The sequence below is a fragment of the Gigantopelta aegis genome, chromosome 5, assembly GCF_016097555.1.
Source record: "Gigantopelta aegis isolate Gae_Host chromosome 5, Gae_host_genome, whole genome shotgun sequence".
Taxonomy (NCBI): Eukaryota; Metazoa; Mollusca; class Gastropoda; order Neomphalida; family Peltospiridae; genus Gigantopelta; species Gigantopelta aegis.
This window is the reverse complement of record NC_054703.1, coordinates 26,304,272-26,321,952: the sequence shown is the minus strand read 5'-3', so window position 1 is coordinate 26,321,952 and position 17,681 is coordinate 26,304,272. Positions and strand designations below refer to the sequence as shown.

Below are 17,681 nucleotides of genomic sequence, written 5' to 3'. Positions count from 1 at the left end.
TCACTGCTCAGTGCAAGTGGTTTACACCTACCCATTGAGCCTTGCGAAGCACTCACTCGGGGTTTGGAGTTGGTATCTGGATTAAAAATCCCATGCCTCGACTGGGATCCGAACCCAGTACCTACCAGCCTGTAGACCGATGGCCTAACCACGACGTCACTGAAGCCGGTTGCCCCTGATCAATAAAGAGCTATATGAGTGGAGGAGCCAATGAATGGGTGATGTGATGTATGGCTGAAGGAATGAAAGAGTGAAGGAATGAGGTCAGTGAGACACGTCTCTCCCACACCCAATCTCTGGCATGGCCAGTGGTCGAGTGTGCGACAGGTAACACCTGTAACCATTGATCCGTTACTAATGTGACACCTGTTTCAGGTGTAAACTACGTGAGTAATACGCCGGCGGTGTAACACTGTTGTGCACTGGGTCATTGGAATTACATTTTCATTCCTACAGGTATTCTTCATCAGCTGCCGGTTTTAATGATGAAAACTTTACCGACTTTATCCGTACTGTGTTTATATTTAACGACCATGTCACTTACATGAATGTGATATTTGATGAATGAATGCAAACACTTCGTACCAACCTGTTGCTCATATTTATATATTACAGGGTCGTGGTTCAGAAATGATTCACCTAATGGAGAGACTTTGTGTGTCAAACTGGTCTCGGTGGTGTTGTGGTTAGGCCATCGGTCTACAGGCTGGTAGGTACTGGGTTCGGATCCCAGTCAAGGCATGGGATTTTTAATCCAGATACCGACTCCAAACCCTGAGTGAGTGCTCTGCAAGGCTCAGTGGGTAGGTGTAAACCACTTGCACCGACCAGTGATCCATAACTGGTTCAACAAAGGTCATGGTTTGTGCTATCCTGCCTGTGGGAAGCGCAAGTAAAAGATCCCTTGCTCCGATGATAAGATAAAAAATCAAGGTGCTCTTGTGACGTCATTAAATAAAACAAACTTTACTCTTTTTTTTCTCGTTTTTTAAATACTCTATAAATAAAGACAAAAAATCTGCCTTGTGCCTACCCACTAGACATTGTGCCCCTCCCCGCTATTGTGTCCCCCCTTCCTTCATATACTGTTCCTACAGGCCTGCAGACATTGCTTTCCATTTCTTTTTAAGCTGACATATTTAATATTTATATCAGGTAACACAACTAGAATTTCCTGTGGCAAAAAAAGACAACCAAAACAACAACAAGAAAAATCAAGAAGAAAAAACGCACACAAAAACCCCAACCAATTTCATATCCTGATTAATCAATTAATATAGCTAATAGATTTATGTGAATAGCTGGCAGCTTCCCCTGACTACAGCAACCGTTAATGACACAAAACAGATCTTTATAACCCACACTGTTGGTCGGTATGAGCACTCATTCAATATGTGTCATATGTTGTAGCGTTCGTTCGTGCGAGCAACAAGCAACGAATGGATTAACCTTGCCTGCATGTCGAGAGTGCTCTGCCAAAGACATGAAAAAAATTACAGTATAATACTTTCTATTGGTATTGTTGCCATGATCCTCTCTTGTGTACTATATACTATATATAGGAAATTGAATGGTACAATACATATGTAGGTTGTATGTTCAGTGTTGAATACAATTTATACTTAACAACGGTATATACTGTTGATACATTATATTGTGAGTTTATTGATCGGAGTGGTTTCTGTTGCGATACATATTCATCAGCGTTTCGACACACAGGTAGGTAATTAATTAGTTTCAGTAAATTGTTGATTACTTTAAATATACAATTAACAACTCACGGGAATTGTTTATGATAAACGTCTGTCACAAATAAGAATGAATTAATCAGTTTTGTGTAAATTGTTGATTACTAGTCTTTTAAATGACTTACTTGTATTTGTTTGTACCGGCCTCGGTGGTGTCGTGGTTAAGCCATCGGACTACAGGCTGGCAGGTACTGGGTTCACAGCCCGGTACCGGCTCCCACTAAGAGCGAGTTTTAATAACTAACACTAACCACTAACAACTAACTGACTGTCCTGGAAATACAGCCTAAGATAGCTGAGGTGTGTGCCCAGGACAGCGTGCTTGGACCTTAATTGGATATAAGCACAAAAATAAGTTGAACTGAAACTGTATTTGTGGATTAATGAATTCAGTATATAGTGGATTATAATGAGTTCAGTATATAGTGGATTATAATAAGTTCAGTATATAGTGGATTATAATGAGTTCAGTATATAGTGGATTAATGAGTTCAGTATATAGTTGATTACATAAAATATGCGTTTTAAATACCGTACATCTATTTCTTATGGAGCGTGGGTCGTAGCCTAATGGTAAAGTGCTCACTCGATGCACGGTCTGTCTCGGATCGATCCCCGTCGGTGGGCCCATTGGGCTATTTCTCGTTCCAACCAGTGCACTACGACTGGTATATTAAAGGCCATGCTATGTGCTACTATCTCTGTGGGATGGTGCATATAAAAGATCCCTTGCTGCTAATCGAAAAGAGTAGCCCATGAAGTGGTGACAGCGGGTTTCCTCTCTCAATATCTGTGTGGTCCTTAACCATATGTCTGATGCCACATAACCGTAAATAAAATGTGTTGAGTGATGTGTCATTAAATAAAACATTTCTTTCTTTTTTTTTCTATTTCTTATGATTAACTTTACACAGGTATGGATTAATCAATTTCAGTAAATTGCTGATTGCATAAAATGTGTAACTTCTACGACTAATTAGTTCTTAATCTGAGTGCAAGTCGAGAATTGGAAAATTACAACATAACCAATTTGAGTTGGCCAACTTCGTCGTGACAGTTGATAGTCTGACCCTAGCTTTAAATTAAATATTTAAGTCTTTAAAAGAACCAATAGCTAGCTTTACCATCCATTAAAGGAGATATCGCTGGCACTATAATTTTGATTGGTCAAATTTTAATCACAAGGCAATGTTTTGTTACGTTACTGTTTCAGTGCTAAACCTACCATTAGTGACATCACGCTACTGCCATTTTGCTAGTTAACAAGTCTACAGCTTCCAAATATAGTGACATTCAACTCACATTACTGACATTGTTTACAACTGTCGCAAATGAAAAGAAAGATAATGGATGATAAAAAGAATAACACCCCCCCCCCGTGTCTTGTGATATCATAATTTTTCAGCACTCGGCATTGATAATAAATTATGATATCACAAGACACTCGGGGAGTATCCACTGTATAGCGCAGTGCTTAAATTATGATCAAATTTGCAATATTAGATTTGTCTCTGACTGTTTGATGTGGTTAATTAAATCAAGGAATGTTTATCCAAGTCAGTATTCAATGTAGCCAAGCCACTGATTCTTAAATGACACCAAATTTAATTATAGCTGCATGGGAAAAACAACCTGATGCCATACTAATTTAAAGGAGCTTGTCCCACAAACTATTACTCCAGAGGAATACTATTGATCAGGGGTGGGAATTCTCCTCAGATCCGCGGTTTTCCTCTCATGGAACATTGCGTTTCCTCGCATTTTTATTGTCCTTTCCTCCAAAATGTGTCAGATGGCACAGATTTTAACCTAGGATTTCAAGAATTTCCGGGACCCCTCTATATTTCCTCTTTCTTTTTTCACAGTTCACCAATTCCCACCCCTGACTGATTTGGTTGATTTTATTGATTGAGACTTCTACTAAATCTTCATACATGATTCACATTTTTGTGTGTGATATAGTATACACATGCACATGTAGTGTAATATATAATGGAATATACACCACAGTCTTTACCATAAGCACAACCGGCCTCGGTGGCGTCGTGGTATGGCCATCGGTCTACAGGCTGGTAGGTACTGGGTTCAGATCCCAGTCGAGGCATGGGATTTTTAATCCAGATACCGACTCCAAACCCTGAGTGAGTGCTCCGCAAGGCTCAATGGGTAGGTGTAAACCACTTGCACCGTCCAGTGATCCATAACTGGTTCAACAAAGGCCATGGTTTGTACTATACTGCCTGTGGGAAGTGCAAATAAAAGATCCCTTTGCTGCTAATCGGAACGAGTAGCTCATGTAGTAGCGACAGCGGCTTTCCTCTCAAAATCTGTATGGTCCTTAACCATATGTCTGACGCCATATAACCGTAAATAAAATGTGTTGAGTGCATTGTTACATAAAACATTTCTTTCTTTACCATAAGCAAAGGGTGGGACATAGCCCAGTGGTATAGTGCTCGCCTGATGTATGGTCCATCTAGGATCGATCCCCATTGTTTGCTCTATTGCACTATGTCTCTATCCAGCCAGTGAACCATGACTGGTATATCAAAGGCCATGGTATGTGCTACCCTGTCTAGGATGGTGCATATATAAAAGATCCCATGATTGCTACTAGTAGAAAAATGTAGTTGGTTTTCTCTCTAGGACTATGTCAAAATAATCAAAAGTTTGACATCCAATAACCAGTGATTAATAAATCAATGTGCTCTACTGGTGTCATTAAACAAAACAAACTGAAATTCCACTGCAATATAGTGGAAAATGTACGAGGAAGTGTGGATTCGTGAAAAATAATTCATCAGTCTTTTACTGACAAGTACAGGTCTCGGTGGCGTCGTGGTTAGGCCATTGGTCTACAGGCTGGTAGGTACTGGGTTCGGATCCCAGTCGAGGCATTGGATTTTTAATCCAGATACTGACTCCAAACCCTGAGTGAGTGTCCGCAAGGCTCAATGGGTAGGTGTAAACCACTTGCACCGACCAGTGATCCATAACTGGTTCAACAAAGGCCATGGTTTGTGCTATCCTGCCTGTGGGAAGTGCAAATAAAAGATCCCTTGTTGCTAATCGGAAAGAGTAGCACATGTAGTGGCGACAGCGGGTTTCTTCACAAAATCTGTGTGGTCCTTAACCATATGTCTGATGCCATATAACCTTAAATAAAATGTGTTGAGTGGGTCATTAAATAAAACATTTCTTTCTTTTTTTTTACTGACAAGTAGTACTTTTGATTTTTCACGAATCCATAGTTTTTTAACGCATTCTCCAAATTAACGCATTATCCATTAAATGTTTTAACATGATTACCAATTGAAAATAACGACATGTAATACTGTTTTGTGTTTTTTAATGAAACAGTGGTTCAAATAGCTGTTATAATATTTACAAAAATAATACATGTAACCCAAAACTACATGTTTTCAGACCTAACCTGAATGGTTTGGCTATTAAATTCTGTTGTTGCATGGTTGGCATTGTGAATTCACAGCTGTATAGATTCTTGAAAAGTAAACCACAGTTGGAACAATAGTGTAACATCACAGGTATGGATTAACATGGATTCAGCTGTTTTCGTTGGTTGATTCTTGATTTTTTTATAATTTTCTGAATAAATGTAAAATATTTTGTGGGTTCTATTATTTTCATTAATTCTTCTGATTCTTCACAATCATCTTGTAATAAATGTAGTGATTTTCCATGCTATATACTGTGGATTCAAATAAGACTATCATATGCGGTTGTAAAACTGTAATAACATAATATACATGTATATTAAGTTTAAGTTCCAGTGGAATACTTTTGATTCAGTTGTCCTCATCGTTTGATTCATCTACTGATTCTTCACCTTCATTTTGGTTTATTTGACTAATATGTTGTTGTATCCTCGATTCAAACTCCAATTGGTGATCGCTTGGCATTACGCACATATACTGGTGATTGGTCGAATCTGGGTATCGGTGACACTGAAATTTTGATGGCCATGGCAACCGGCCATGAAGCCTGGAATACGTAGCCTCGCAGTCTCGCCGAATCCCTTCACACAACTCTCGGCACGGCATAGCGAATGGATTTTCCGCCCTGATGCAATATGGCATATATATCCCACAGAGAAAGAACCTCAGGTGTGATGAACAGTTCGACTGGATGAGACCTTCAAACTGCCGAAGCTCCGTAGTTATCTCCCTTGTGGAACACTGCAGGAACATGTTGGGCAGTGACCCGCGACTGAAGGTCAACCCTTGACAAATCGGGATCTGGTTACGGCGACAGATCACGTGCTGTTGGCATGACCGTCCGTTCGGTTTTGGCCCGATGCATTTTTTGGATCGGCGTGGAAGCAAGGACGAACAGTTGAAGTGGCTAGGCCAGCTGGATTGGAGCTCCTCCATCCTATCTTCGCATCCGTTCTTCGCCCTGGTGCAGGTTTCTTTACAGGGCAATTGTTGCAGTGTGCGTCTGGTGCATTTGGGAAGGTAGAGGCTGCAGACGAACAGACGGAAGTTGGAGGAACAGCCGATATCCATGAAAGACCAGAGGTACTCGAGGGCGCGGTAGACCTGCAGCTGAGTCCTGTGGCCGTATTTGTTAGGCAGGTTGGTGAATCCATACCTGAAAGAGGAATTTAATGATGTTTATAGTGACACATAAAAAATGGTGGCATTAGGGCGGGACGTAGCCCAGTGGTAGAGTGCTCACTCAATGCACGGTCAGTCTGGGATTGATCCCCGTCGCCATGCACTAGCTGCAGCGGAAAAAAAAAGCCCAATGAGCCCACCAACATTGTTGTTTTAGATGTGGTAATGTTCCCTTTAGAGCGGAACGTAGCCCAATGGTAAAACACTCGCTTGATGCACGGTCAGTCTGGGATCGATCCCCATCGGTGGGCCCATTGGGCTATTTCTCGTTCCATCCATACAGTGCACCACGACTGGTATATCAAAGGCTGTGGTATGTACTACCCTGTCTGTGGGATGGTGCATACAAAAGATCCATTACTGCTAATCGAAAAGAGTAGCCCAGTGGTAAAGCGATTGGTCGATGCGTGGTCAGTTAGGGATTGATTCCCATCAGTGGGCCCATTGGGCTATTTCTCGTTCCAGCCATACAGTGGCCCACGACTGGTATATCAAAGGCCATGGTATGTACTACCCTGTCTGTGGGAAGGTGCATACAAAAGACCCATTGCTGCTAATCGAAAAGAGTAGCCCGTGAAGTGGCGACAGCGGCTTTCCTCTCAATATCTGTGTGGTCCTTAACCATATATCTGACACCATACAACCGTGAATAAAATGTGTTGAGTGCGTTGTTAAATAAAATATTTCCTTCCTTCCTTCTTCCCCAGCATAAAAAAACTACATCACCTATCAGGTTACTCAAAGATAATAAATACAGGAAGGAAATGTTTTATACCAGTCATGGTGCACTGGCTGGAACGAGAAATAGCCCAATGGGCCCACTGACGGGGATCGACCCAAGACCGAACACGCAACAAGCGAGCGCTCTACCACTGGGCTATGTCCCACCCCTAATAAATACAGAGATGAAATGAAAAGGATGTTCTACATGTACCATGTGCCATTCTAGGACTTTTCTTACGGAAGGAAGGAAGGAAATGTTTTATTTAATGACGCACTCAACACATTTTAATTACGGTTATATGGCATCGGACATATGGTTAAGGACCACACAGATATATAGAGAGAAAACCAGCTGTCGTGGTGCACTAGCTGCATGGAACGAGATTTCATATGGAGTGGAGAAACTATGTATTTTATTAATTTGATTTTCAGCTGTGGAGCCATGCATTAATTCTAGATGGGTGGGGGTAATGCCTGTACCTTTTTATCACTTGCATATTATTCATTCCACGCATGTTAAAATGTTGATGATAAATAATACATTTTATTTCATACAGCTTACATGTAAGAAAGTGCATGGATAAATGTCAAAATGGATAAATACATTTATTTCAAGCAGTTTATATAAGATGGATAGACAGATCATTGAATGGATGGATGGATGGGTGGATGGATGGATGGACGGAAGGATGGCCGGAAGGATGCATGGATGGATGGACGGACGGATGGACGGAAGGATGGATGGATGGGTAGGTGCGTTAGTTTGGGTTTTAGGTGGTTGTATGGGTTTGGATGGATGGATGGATGGATGGGTTTTGGGTGGTATAGGTTTGGATGGATGGATGGACAGAAGGATGGATGGAAGGATGGATGGATGGGTAGGTGCGCTAGTTTGGGTTTTAGGTGGTTGTATGGGTTTGGATGGATGGATGAGTTTTGGGTGGTATAGGTTTGGATGGATGGATGGATGGAAGGATGGACGGAAGGATGGATGGATGGATGGATGGACGGAAGGATGGACAGAAGGATGGATGGATGGGTAGGTGCGTTAGTTTGGGTTTTAGTGGTTGTATGGGTTTGGATGGATGGGTTTTGGGTGGTATAGGTTTGGATGGATGGATGGATGGATGGATGGACGGAAGGATGGACGGAAGGATGGATGGATGGGTAGGTGCGTTAGTTTGGGTTTTAGGTGGTTGTATGGGTTTGGATGGATGGATGGATAGGATTGGATGGATGGATGGATGGATGTGGATGGATGGATGGATGGATGGATGGATGGGAAGGATACGGACGGACGGAAGGATGGACGGTTTGGGTTTTAGGTAGGATGGGTTTGGATGGATGGAAGGATGGATAGGTTTGGATGGATGGATGGATGGATGGACGGAAGGATGGACGGATGGATGGATGGATGGGTGCGTTAGTTTGGGTTTTAGGTGGTTGTATGGGTTTGGATGGATGGATGGATGGATGGGTTTTGGGTGGTATAGGTTTGGATGGATGGATGAATGGATGGACGGAAGGATGGATGGGTGGGTGGGTGCGTTGGTTGTATGGGTTTGGATGGATGGATGGGTGGGTGGGTGCATTGGTTGTATGGGTTTGGATGGATGGATGGGTTTTGGGTGGTATAGGTTTGGATGGATGGATGGACGGAAGGATGGACGGAAGGATGGATGGATGGGTAGGTGCATTAGTTTGGGTTTTAGGTGGTTGTATGGGTTTGGATGGATGGATGGGTTTTGGGTGGTATAGGTTTGGATGGATGGATGGATGGATGGAAGGATGGACAGAAGGATGGATGGATGGATGGATGGACGGAAGGACGGAAGGATGGATGAATGGGTAGGTGCGTTAGTTTGGGTTTTAGGTGGTTGTATGTGTTTGGATGGATGGATGGATGGGTTTTGGGTGGTATAGGTTTGGATGGATGGATGGATGGATGGACGGAAGGATGGACGGAAGGATGGATGGATGGGTAGGTGCGCTAGTTTGGGTTTTAGGTGGTTGCATGGGTTTGGATGGATGGATGGATGGATGGGTTTTGGGTGGTATAGGTTTGGATGGATGGATGGATGGATGGAAGGATGGACGGAAGGATGGATGGATGGATGTGGAAGGAAGGATGGACGGAAGGATGGATGGAGGGTAGGTGCGTTAGTTTGGGTTTTAGTGGTTTGGATGGATGGGTTTTGGGTGGTATGGGTTTGGATGGATGGATGGATGGATGGATGGATGGGTAGGTGGGTTTATGGTTGTATGGATGGATGGATGGATGGGTTTTGTGTGGAAGGATGGAGGTTTGGATGGATGGATGGATGGATGGACGGATGGATGGATGGAAGGATGGATGGAATGGGTAGGTGCGTTAGTTTGGGTTTTAGTATGGTTGTATGGGTTTGGATGGATGGATGGATGGGTTTTGGGTGGTATAGGTCTGGATGGATGGATGGATGGATGGACGGAAGGATGGACGGAAGGATGGATGGATGGGTAGGTGCGCTAGTTTGGGTTTTAGGTGGTTGCATGGGTTTGGATGGATGGATGGATGGATGGGTTTTGGGTGGTATAGGTTTGGATGGATGGATGGATGGATGGAAGGATGGACGGAAGGATGGATGGATGGAAGGAAGGATGGACGGAAGGATGGATGGATGGGTAGGTGCGTTAGTTTGGGTTTTAGTGGTTGTATGGGTTTGGATGGATGGGTTTTGGGTGGTATAGGTTTGGATGGATGGATGGATGGATGGATGGATGGGTAGGTGCGTTAGTTTGAGTTTTAGGTGGTTGTATGGGTTTGGATGGATGGATGGGTTTTGTGTGGTATAGGTTTGGATGGATGGATGGATGGATGGATGGATGGATGGATGGATGGATGGATGGATGGATGGATGGATGGATGGACGGACGGACGGACGGACGGATGGATGGATGGATGGACGGATGGGTGGGTGGGTGCGTTAGTTTGGGTTTTAGGTAGTTGTATGGGTTTGGATGGATGGATGGGTTTTGGGTGGTATAGGTTTGGATGGATGGATGGATGGATGGACGGAAGGATGGACGGAAGGATGGATGGATGGGTAGGTGCGTTAGTTTGGATTTTAGGTGGTTGTATGGGTTTGGATGGATGGATGGATGGACGGACGGACGGATGGATGGATGGATGGATGGACGGATGGGTGGATGAAAATCGGACGGATGGGTGGGTGGGTGCGTTAGTTTGGGTTTTAGGTAGTTGTATGGGTTTGGATGGATGGATGGGTTTTGGGTGGTATAGGTTTGGATGGATGGATGAATGGATGGATGGACGGAAGGATGGATGGGTGGGTGGGTGCGTTGGTTGTATGGGTTTGGATGGATGGATGGGTGGGTGGGTGCGTTGGTTGTATGGGTGGATGGATGGATGGGTTTTGGGTGGTATAGGTTTGGATGGATGGATGGACGGAAGGATGAACGGAAGGATGGATGGATGGGTAGGTGCATTAGTTTGGGTTTTAGGTGGTTGTATGGGTTTGGATGGATGGCTGGGTTTTGGGTGGTATAGGTTTGGATGGATGGATGGATGGATGGATGGACGGAAGGATGAACGGAAGGATGGATGGATGGGTAGGTGCATTAGTTTGGGTTTTAGGTGGTTGTATGGGTTTGGATGGATGGATGGGTTTTGGGTGGTATAGGTTTGGATGGATGGATGGATGGGTGGGTGGGTGGGTGGGTGCGTTAGTTTGGGTTTTGAATGGTTGTATGGGTTTGGATGGATGGATGGATGGATGGATGAAATATTTACACCAGGTGACAAATATTTCATTTTGTTTTCCTTTTGACATCTATAATTTCACCTGTTTGTCCATTTCATGCTTTCAAAACAAAAACCATTCATGGTAAATTACAATCATAACCACTGCAATTACCTACAGCAATTGGCAATGCGGAATTCTTTGCAGAATTTTTTTTTCATGGTTGATTGCTTGTTTGAGGTGCTTGGGTTGCAGGGTCAAACCACCTCAGTGGATCCATTGAACTGATTGGGTTTTTTCTCGTTCCAACCAGCTAGTGCTGATGATGGATGGATGCTCTAGTGGTGTCATTAAACAAAACAAACTAATTCTAAGACTATACATGTGTATGTCAAAATTACCAAATGTTTGACATCCAATAGCCGATGATTAAACAGTCAATGTGCTCTAGTGGTGTCATTAAACAAAACAAACTAACTAATTCTTAGACTATATACAGTTACATGTAGTTTGGGATCGATCCCCGTCGGTGGGCCCATTGTAGTGCTGCAACGATAAACCGGTATACTGGTATACCGCGATAATTGATCAGCTCGATATGAACCGCGGTACAGTTTTGCATATCGTGATTTTTATACGCTATTTTTTTTCCGTGTATCTTACATTTGTATTTGACCTGAAATAGGCAAATAAACAAAAACCTACATCATTTTATTAATTGGTGATGACAGGAAATGTAACAATCATGTCAAGCGTAGTCAGCTTACTTGTTGGCATACGAAGTGATAGGTCGGTTATACTTGGTTCTAACTTCTAAACAAAATGTGTTAAAAGTCCAATGAAAATAACCAGTTAACGATAATTACAAATAAATGTTTTGTTACTTACTCATTATCATTCATTGTTCATTTTCGTTGGAATACGGCTATGGCTATCATCTTCAAAAAATAAATCAACAAGTCAGAATCGCACTTTGCTGTTTTTCACTGAACTCGGAATACTTCGACCGATCGTTCAAAATACCTCGGCACTGGTTTGGTCGATCTGCCGAAACATTGCAACTCAATACGTACATTTCCATGTCAAGCGAGCAGCAACGGAAAAGCCCAATAGTAAGGATTTCCGAATGTGACAATTTATAAATAGTTTCACATAGTCACACTGGTGTTGTAGTAGACTAGCATTGTGTTAAACAATAAAAATAGGGCCTAAAACATTTAGTCTGACAGCTGAAACTAACAAAGATCATTAAAAAGCTTATGCCTTCTGTTTTCGTTAAAAAACCCAACCCATAAATATTAAATTTAAATAATATCAACTATATTGCAATACAGTTTCTTATATCGCAATATATCGCAATACGGTTTTGACCGTATCGTTGCACCCCTAGCCCATTGGGCTATTTCTCATTTCAGCCAGTGCACCATGACTGGTATATCAAAGGCTGTGGTATGTGCTATCCTGTCTGTGGGAAGATGCATATAAAAGATCCCTTGCTACTAATGGAATAATGTTGAGATTTCTTCTCTATGACTATATGTCTGAATTACCAAATGTTTGACACCCAATAGCCGATGATTAATAAATCAGTGTGCTCTAGTGGTGTCATTAAACAAAACAAACTTTTTCTTCTAATGGAAATTTTTTGAGATTTCCTCTCTAAGACTATATGTCTGAATTGGCAAATGTTTGACATCCAAAAGCCGATGATTAATAAATCAGTGTGCTCTAGTGGTGTCATTAAACAAAACAAACTTTTTCTTTTAATGGAATAATGCTGAAGTTTCCTCTCTAAGGCTATATCTCAGAAATACCAAATGTTTGACATCCAATAGCCGATGATTAATAAATCAATGTGCTCTAGTGGTGTCTTTAAACAAAAACAAACCTTGATTTTAACTTGAATAAGAACCACACACGTACCCTATCATCCCTCTGCACATTGGCACTTGAATCTTCTGACATCGGCGATGGTTTTGGCGGCGGGCTGGGTTGCGTCCCCTGTTCCCGCTCTGACCCCGGTTCCCATTCTGACCCCTGTTTCGAGGTCTGGCCCTCTGACTGAAGATCTCTGGTGATGCCAGCAGTATGATGATCCCCACTGTGAACAGAATATTGGTCGAAAGCCTCATCCTTGTCAGGCTGTTGTAGGCAGACCAGATCTCCTCATGTACATGTAGGTGAAATTAACTGTCTTTGACTACACACTGTATCGTAAAGGATGTGAATTGGCTCAAATCCTTGACATACATTTAATATATACTGTTAAAAAAAAAGTAGGGGAACCTGATATATTAATGTCAATATCAACTATTAAAAAAGAAAGAAATGTTTTATTTAATGACGCACTCAACACATTTTATTTACGGTTATATGGCGTTAGACATATCGTTAAGGACCACACAGATTTTGAGAGGAAACCTGCTGTCACCACTACATGGGCTACTCTTTCCGATTAGCAGTAAGGGATCTTTTATTTGCGTTTCCCACAGGCAGGATAGCACAAACCATGGCCTTTGTTGAACCAGTTATGGATCACTGGTTGGTGCAAGTGGTTTACACCTACCCATTGAGCCTTGCGGAGTAAAATCCCATGCCTCGACTGGGATCCAACCCAGTACCTACCAGCCTGTAGATCGATGGCCTAACCATGATGCCACCGAGGCTGGTATATCAACTATTAGACCGAACATACATTTTGACCACAGACATCCTAGTAAAGAACGCTCAGGTCTGTTTATCAACACACCGAAACATATTCCATAGTTTGCACATGCATCACTCAGTACACGTGCGTGGGGTGTCATTCTTGATTTTGACAATTTCCAGGAAGGTCCCATTAAACACTGTGGAACATTATTTCTGTCAATCGTTTTCATTCTGTTGATCATACAGTTGTTATTGTTTTGTTTTCAGTCATTTTTATTGTTTGAATTTGCAATTTACTGGTAAAAAAAACCGTCAACTTTCAAATTTCACTTCTGACCCCAATCGTCCTTCAAGATCTTTGGTGGTCATAAAACGTACTGCAATACTGAGCTTCCACTTATAATGTTTGCCCAATTAGTTCACTATTATCATATAACCATTCCCACCAGCTAATATACCTTACAATTTTGGCAATTGTAAATTATTATTAGAGTTCCCCTACTTTTTTTGAAGAGTATAGAAGCTTAAATGTTAATTGCTTCAGTACTGAAGTACTTTACTACTGTGTGGAGTGTAATATTTATATAGTGAGGTTCTACAGGGTGGGCTATGTAATATGTGCAATGTTTCATTTCAATGTTTATGCGGCAGGATTTATAGCTTAGTCAGTTGAGTACTTGCTTGAGGTGCTTGTGTCACAGGATCGAACCACCTCGGTGGATCCATTTAACTGACTGACTTTTTTCTCATTCGAACTATTCCAACTAGTGCACCACAGCTGGTCAAAGCCTTGTGATATGTGCTTTCCTGTCTGGGAAAGTGCATATCAAAGATTCTTTTTTGCTGCATTAGGAAAAATGTAGCGGGTTTCCTCTGATGACTACGTGTCAGAATTACCAAAAGTTTGACATCCAATAGCCGATTAATTAATCAATGTGCTCTAGTGGTATCGTTAAACAAAACAATTATTATTATTTTATTTTTTTCATTTCATTTTCTTACTTATATCCAATTACAATTCAAGCATATTGTCCTGGGCATATTATTATATCTCAGTTATCACAGGCAACATTTGGTTTTCAAAATCTTGATTAGGTGTATCATAAAATATTGTTTGTTTCCGGTTACTCGACTGACCCGAATGTGAACCTGCCGACCATAAATATTTTTTTGTTATGTCCAAAATTGTTTTTTAATACATGTATAACATCAATTTCCACGAAAACATTCCAAACCTATCACAAACACTAATTTGGTGTCGTTATAAATCAAATTGTTTTATATTAATGTTGTTTACAAGCCACAGAATCATTTTTGTCTAACAGTTGATTGATGCAGTTATTTCCCTTCAAATTAAAAGGCAAGTTCAGTAACTTTCGTGAGATATCAGACAAAGAGTTATGATTGTCGGAAAATTGTCTTCATGAAAATATGTGATGTTTTCCAATTTACTCCAGCGACAAGCTGGACTTGTTGAAATGTAGGGACCTTCTGATAAGCTAGGGGAGGCAGTGTTTCTGCCAGAAAAAAACACATTTAGGTATGGCACTATGGAACTGAATGCAACCACAGTCAACAGGGGCTATGGGTGCCCTGCCCCAGATAGAAAATGGGTTAAGGTTAGGGTTAAGAAAATCATACACTAATTAATTTTGTCAAAGGCTAACTTAAAAAAAAATCTTTCACATGTTTTGGGTATGGCACCATACCGTTTTACCCTTTGGAGGAAACCCTGGGGGGGGGGGGGGGGGGGGTGTAACGATACTGATGAAGTTTACTGCTAAATCAAATGATTAAGTACATGTATGTCAGTAAAATCTCAATTTGTTTCATAATTTTTTGTGAGTGGTCACTAAGGAATCATTGGACCAATTGATTGCATCAAACCAAGTGTGGACTTTAATACATGTACATGGATTTAGAAGTAATTATTACAGAATAAAACTAATATTGTAAATTATAAAATATTAGTAAGTCTACAATTTCTTAGATACACTAGGAAAAATCATATTCATTTCAAAACAATGTTATTGTCAGACAAATAAATGTCTTAGTTTAGAATGTGCTGAGGTGAAGTTAATAGCCTTAGTTTAAAGAGGTGAAGTTAATAGCCTTAGTTTAGAATGTGCTGAGGTGAAGTTAATAGCCTTAGTTTAAAGAGGTGAAGTTAATAGCCTTAGTTTAAAATGTGCTGAGGTGAAGTTAATAGCCTTAGTTTAAAATGTGCTGAGGTGAAGTTAATAGCCTTAGTTTAGAATGTGCTGAGGTGAAGTTAATAGCCTTAGTTTAAAGAGGTGAAGTTAATAGGCTTAGTTTAAAGAGGTGAAGTTAATAGCCTTAGTTTAAAGAGGTGAAGTTAATAGCCTTAGTTTAAAATGTGCCGAGGTGAAGTTAATAGCCTTAGTTTAGAATGTGCTGAGGTGAAGTTAATAGCCTTAGTTTAGAATGTGCTGAGGTGAAGTTAATAGCCTTAGTTTAAAATGTGCCGAGGTGAAGTTAATAGCCTTAGTTTAGAATGTGCTGAGGTGAAGTTAATAGCCGTAGTTTAGAATGTACTGAGGTAAAGTTAATAGCCGTAGTTGAAAATGTGCTGAGGTGAAGTTAATAGCCTTAGTTTAAAGAGGTGAAGTTAATAGCCGTAGTTTAGAATGTGCTGAGGTGAAGTTAATAGCCTTAGTTTAAAGAGGTGAAGTTAATAGCCTTAGTTTAGAATGTGCTGAGGTGAAGTTAATAGCCTTAGTTTAGAATGTGCCGAGGTGAAGTTAATAGCCTTAGTTTAGAATGTGCTGAGGTGAAGTTAATAGCCTTAGTTTAGAATGTGCCAAGGTGAAGTTAATAGCCTTAGTTTAAAGAGGTGAAGTTAATAGCCTTAGTTTAAAATGTGCCGAGGTGAAGTTAACAGCCTTAGTTTAGAATGTGCTGAGGTGAAGTTAATAGCCTTAGTTTAGAATGTGCTGAGGTGAAGTTAATAGCCTTAGTTTAAAGAGGTGAAGTTAATAGCCTTAGTTTAAAGAGGTGAAGTTAATAGCCTTAGTTTAAAGAGGTGAAGTTAATAGCCTTAGTTTAAAATGTGCCGAGGTGAAGTTAATAGCCTTAGTTTAGAATGTGCTGAGGTGAAGTTAATAGCCTTAGTTTAGAATGTGCTGAGGTGAAGTTAATAGCCTTAGTTTAAAATGTGCCGAGGTGAAGTTAATAGCCTTAGTTTAGAATGTGCTGAGGTGAAGTTAATAGCCATAGTTTAGAATGTACTGAGGTAAAGTTAATAGCCGTAGTTGAAAATGTGCTGAGGTGAAGTTAATAGCCTTAGTTTAAAGAGGTGAAGTTAATAGCCGTAGTTTAGAATGTGCTGAGGTGAAGTTAATAGCCTTAGTTTAAAGAGGTGAAGTTAATAGCCTTAGTTTAGAATGTGCTGAGGTGAAGTTAATAGCCTTAGTTTAAAATGTGCCGAGGTGAAGTTAATAGCCTTAGTTTAGAATGTGCTGAGATGAAGTTAATAGCCTTAGTTTAAAATGTACTGAGGTGAAGTTAATAGCAGTAGTTTAAAATGTGCTGAGGTGAAGTTAATAGCCTTAGTTTAAAATGTGCTGAGGTGAAGTTAATAGCCTTAGTTTAAAGAGGTGAAGTTAATAGCCTTAGTTTAGAATGTGCTGAGGTGAAGTTAATAGCCTTAGTTTAAAATGTGCCGAGGTGAAGTTAATAGCCTTAGTTTAGAATGTGCTGAGGTGAAGTTAATAGCCGTAGTTTAGAATGTACTGAGATAAAGTTAATAGCCGTAGTTGAAAATATGCTGAGGTGAAGTTAATAGCCTTAGTTTAAAGAGGTGAAGTTAATAGCCGTAGTTTAGAATGTGCTGAGGTGAAGTTAATAGCCTTAGTTTAAAGAGGTGAAGTTAATAGCCTTAGTTTAGAATGTGCTGAGGTGAAGTTAATAGCCTTAGTTTAAAATGTGCCGAGGTGAAGTTAATAGCCTTAGTTTAGAATGTGCTGAGATGAAGTTAATAGCCTTAGTTTAAAATGTACTGAGGTGAAGTTAATAGCAGTAGTTTAAAATGTGCTGAGGTGAAGTTAATAGCCTTAGTTTAAAATGTGCTGAGGTGAAGTTAATAGCCTTAGTTTAAAATGTGCTGAGGTGAAGTTGATAGCCTTAGTTTAAAATGTGCTGAGGTGAAGTTGATAGCCTTAGTT

At 40.8% G+C, this 17,681-nt stretch overlaps 1 protein-coding gene across 1 annotated transcript; it reads right to left on the bottom strand.

The window, feature by feature from the left end:
• Positions 1 to 5,080: 5,080 nt before the first annotated feature.
• LOC121373222 (atrial natriuretic peptide-converting enzyme-like) lies at positions 5,081 to 13,059 on the bottom strand. The gene is made up of 2 exons (XM_041499712.1): positions 12,772 to 13,059; positions 5,081 to 6,359 (listed from the first exon to the last, which is right to left on the bottom strand). The coding sequence occupies exons 1-2, from the start codon at positions 12,978 to 12,980 to the stop codon at positions 5,555 to 5,557; spliced, it is 1,014 nt and encodes a 337-aa protein (XP_041355646.1). The 5' UTR covers positions 12,981 to 13,059; the 3' UTR covers positions 5,081 to 5,554.
• Between the last annotated feature and the right edge of the window lie 4,622 nt (positions 13,060 to 17,681).

Bases quoted from the DNA above. Each gene is read 5' to 3' on its own strand.
- LOC121373222 (XM_041499712.1), bottom strand. From the start codon at position 12,980: ATGAGGCTTTCGACCAATATTCTGTTCACAGTGGGGATCATCATACTG. The intron at 6,360-12,771 runs GTACGTGTGTGG...TTCCTCTTTCAG, and splicing joins ATGTGCAGAGGGATGATAGG to GTATGGATTCACCAACCTGC.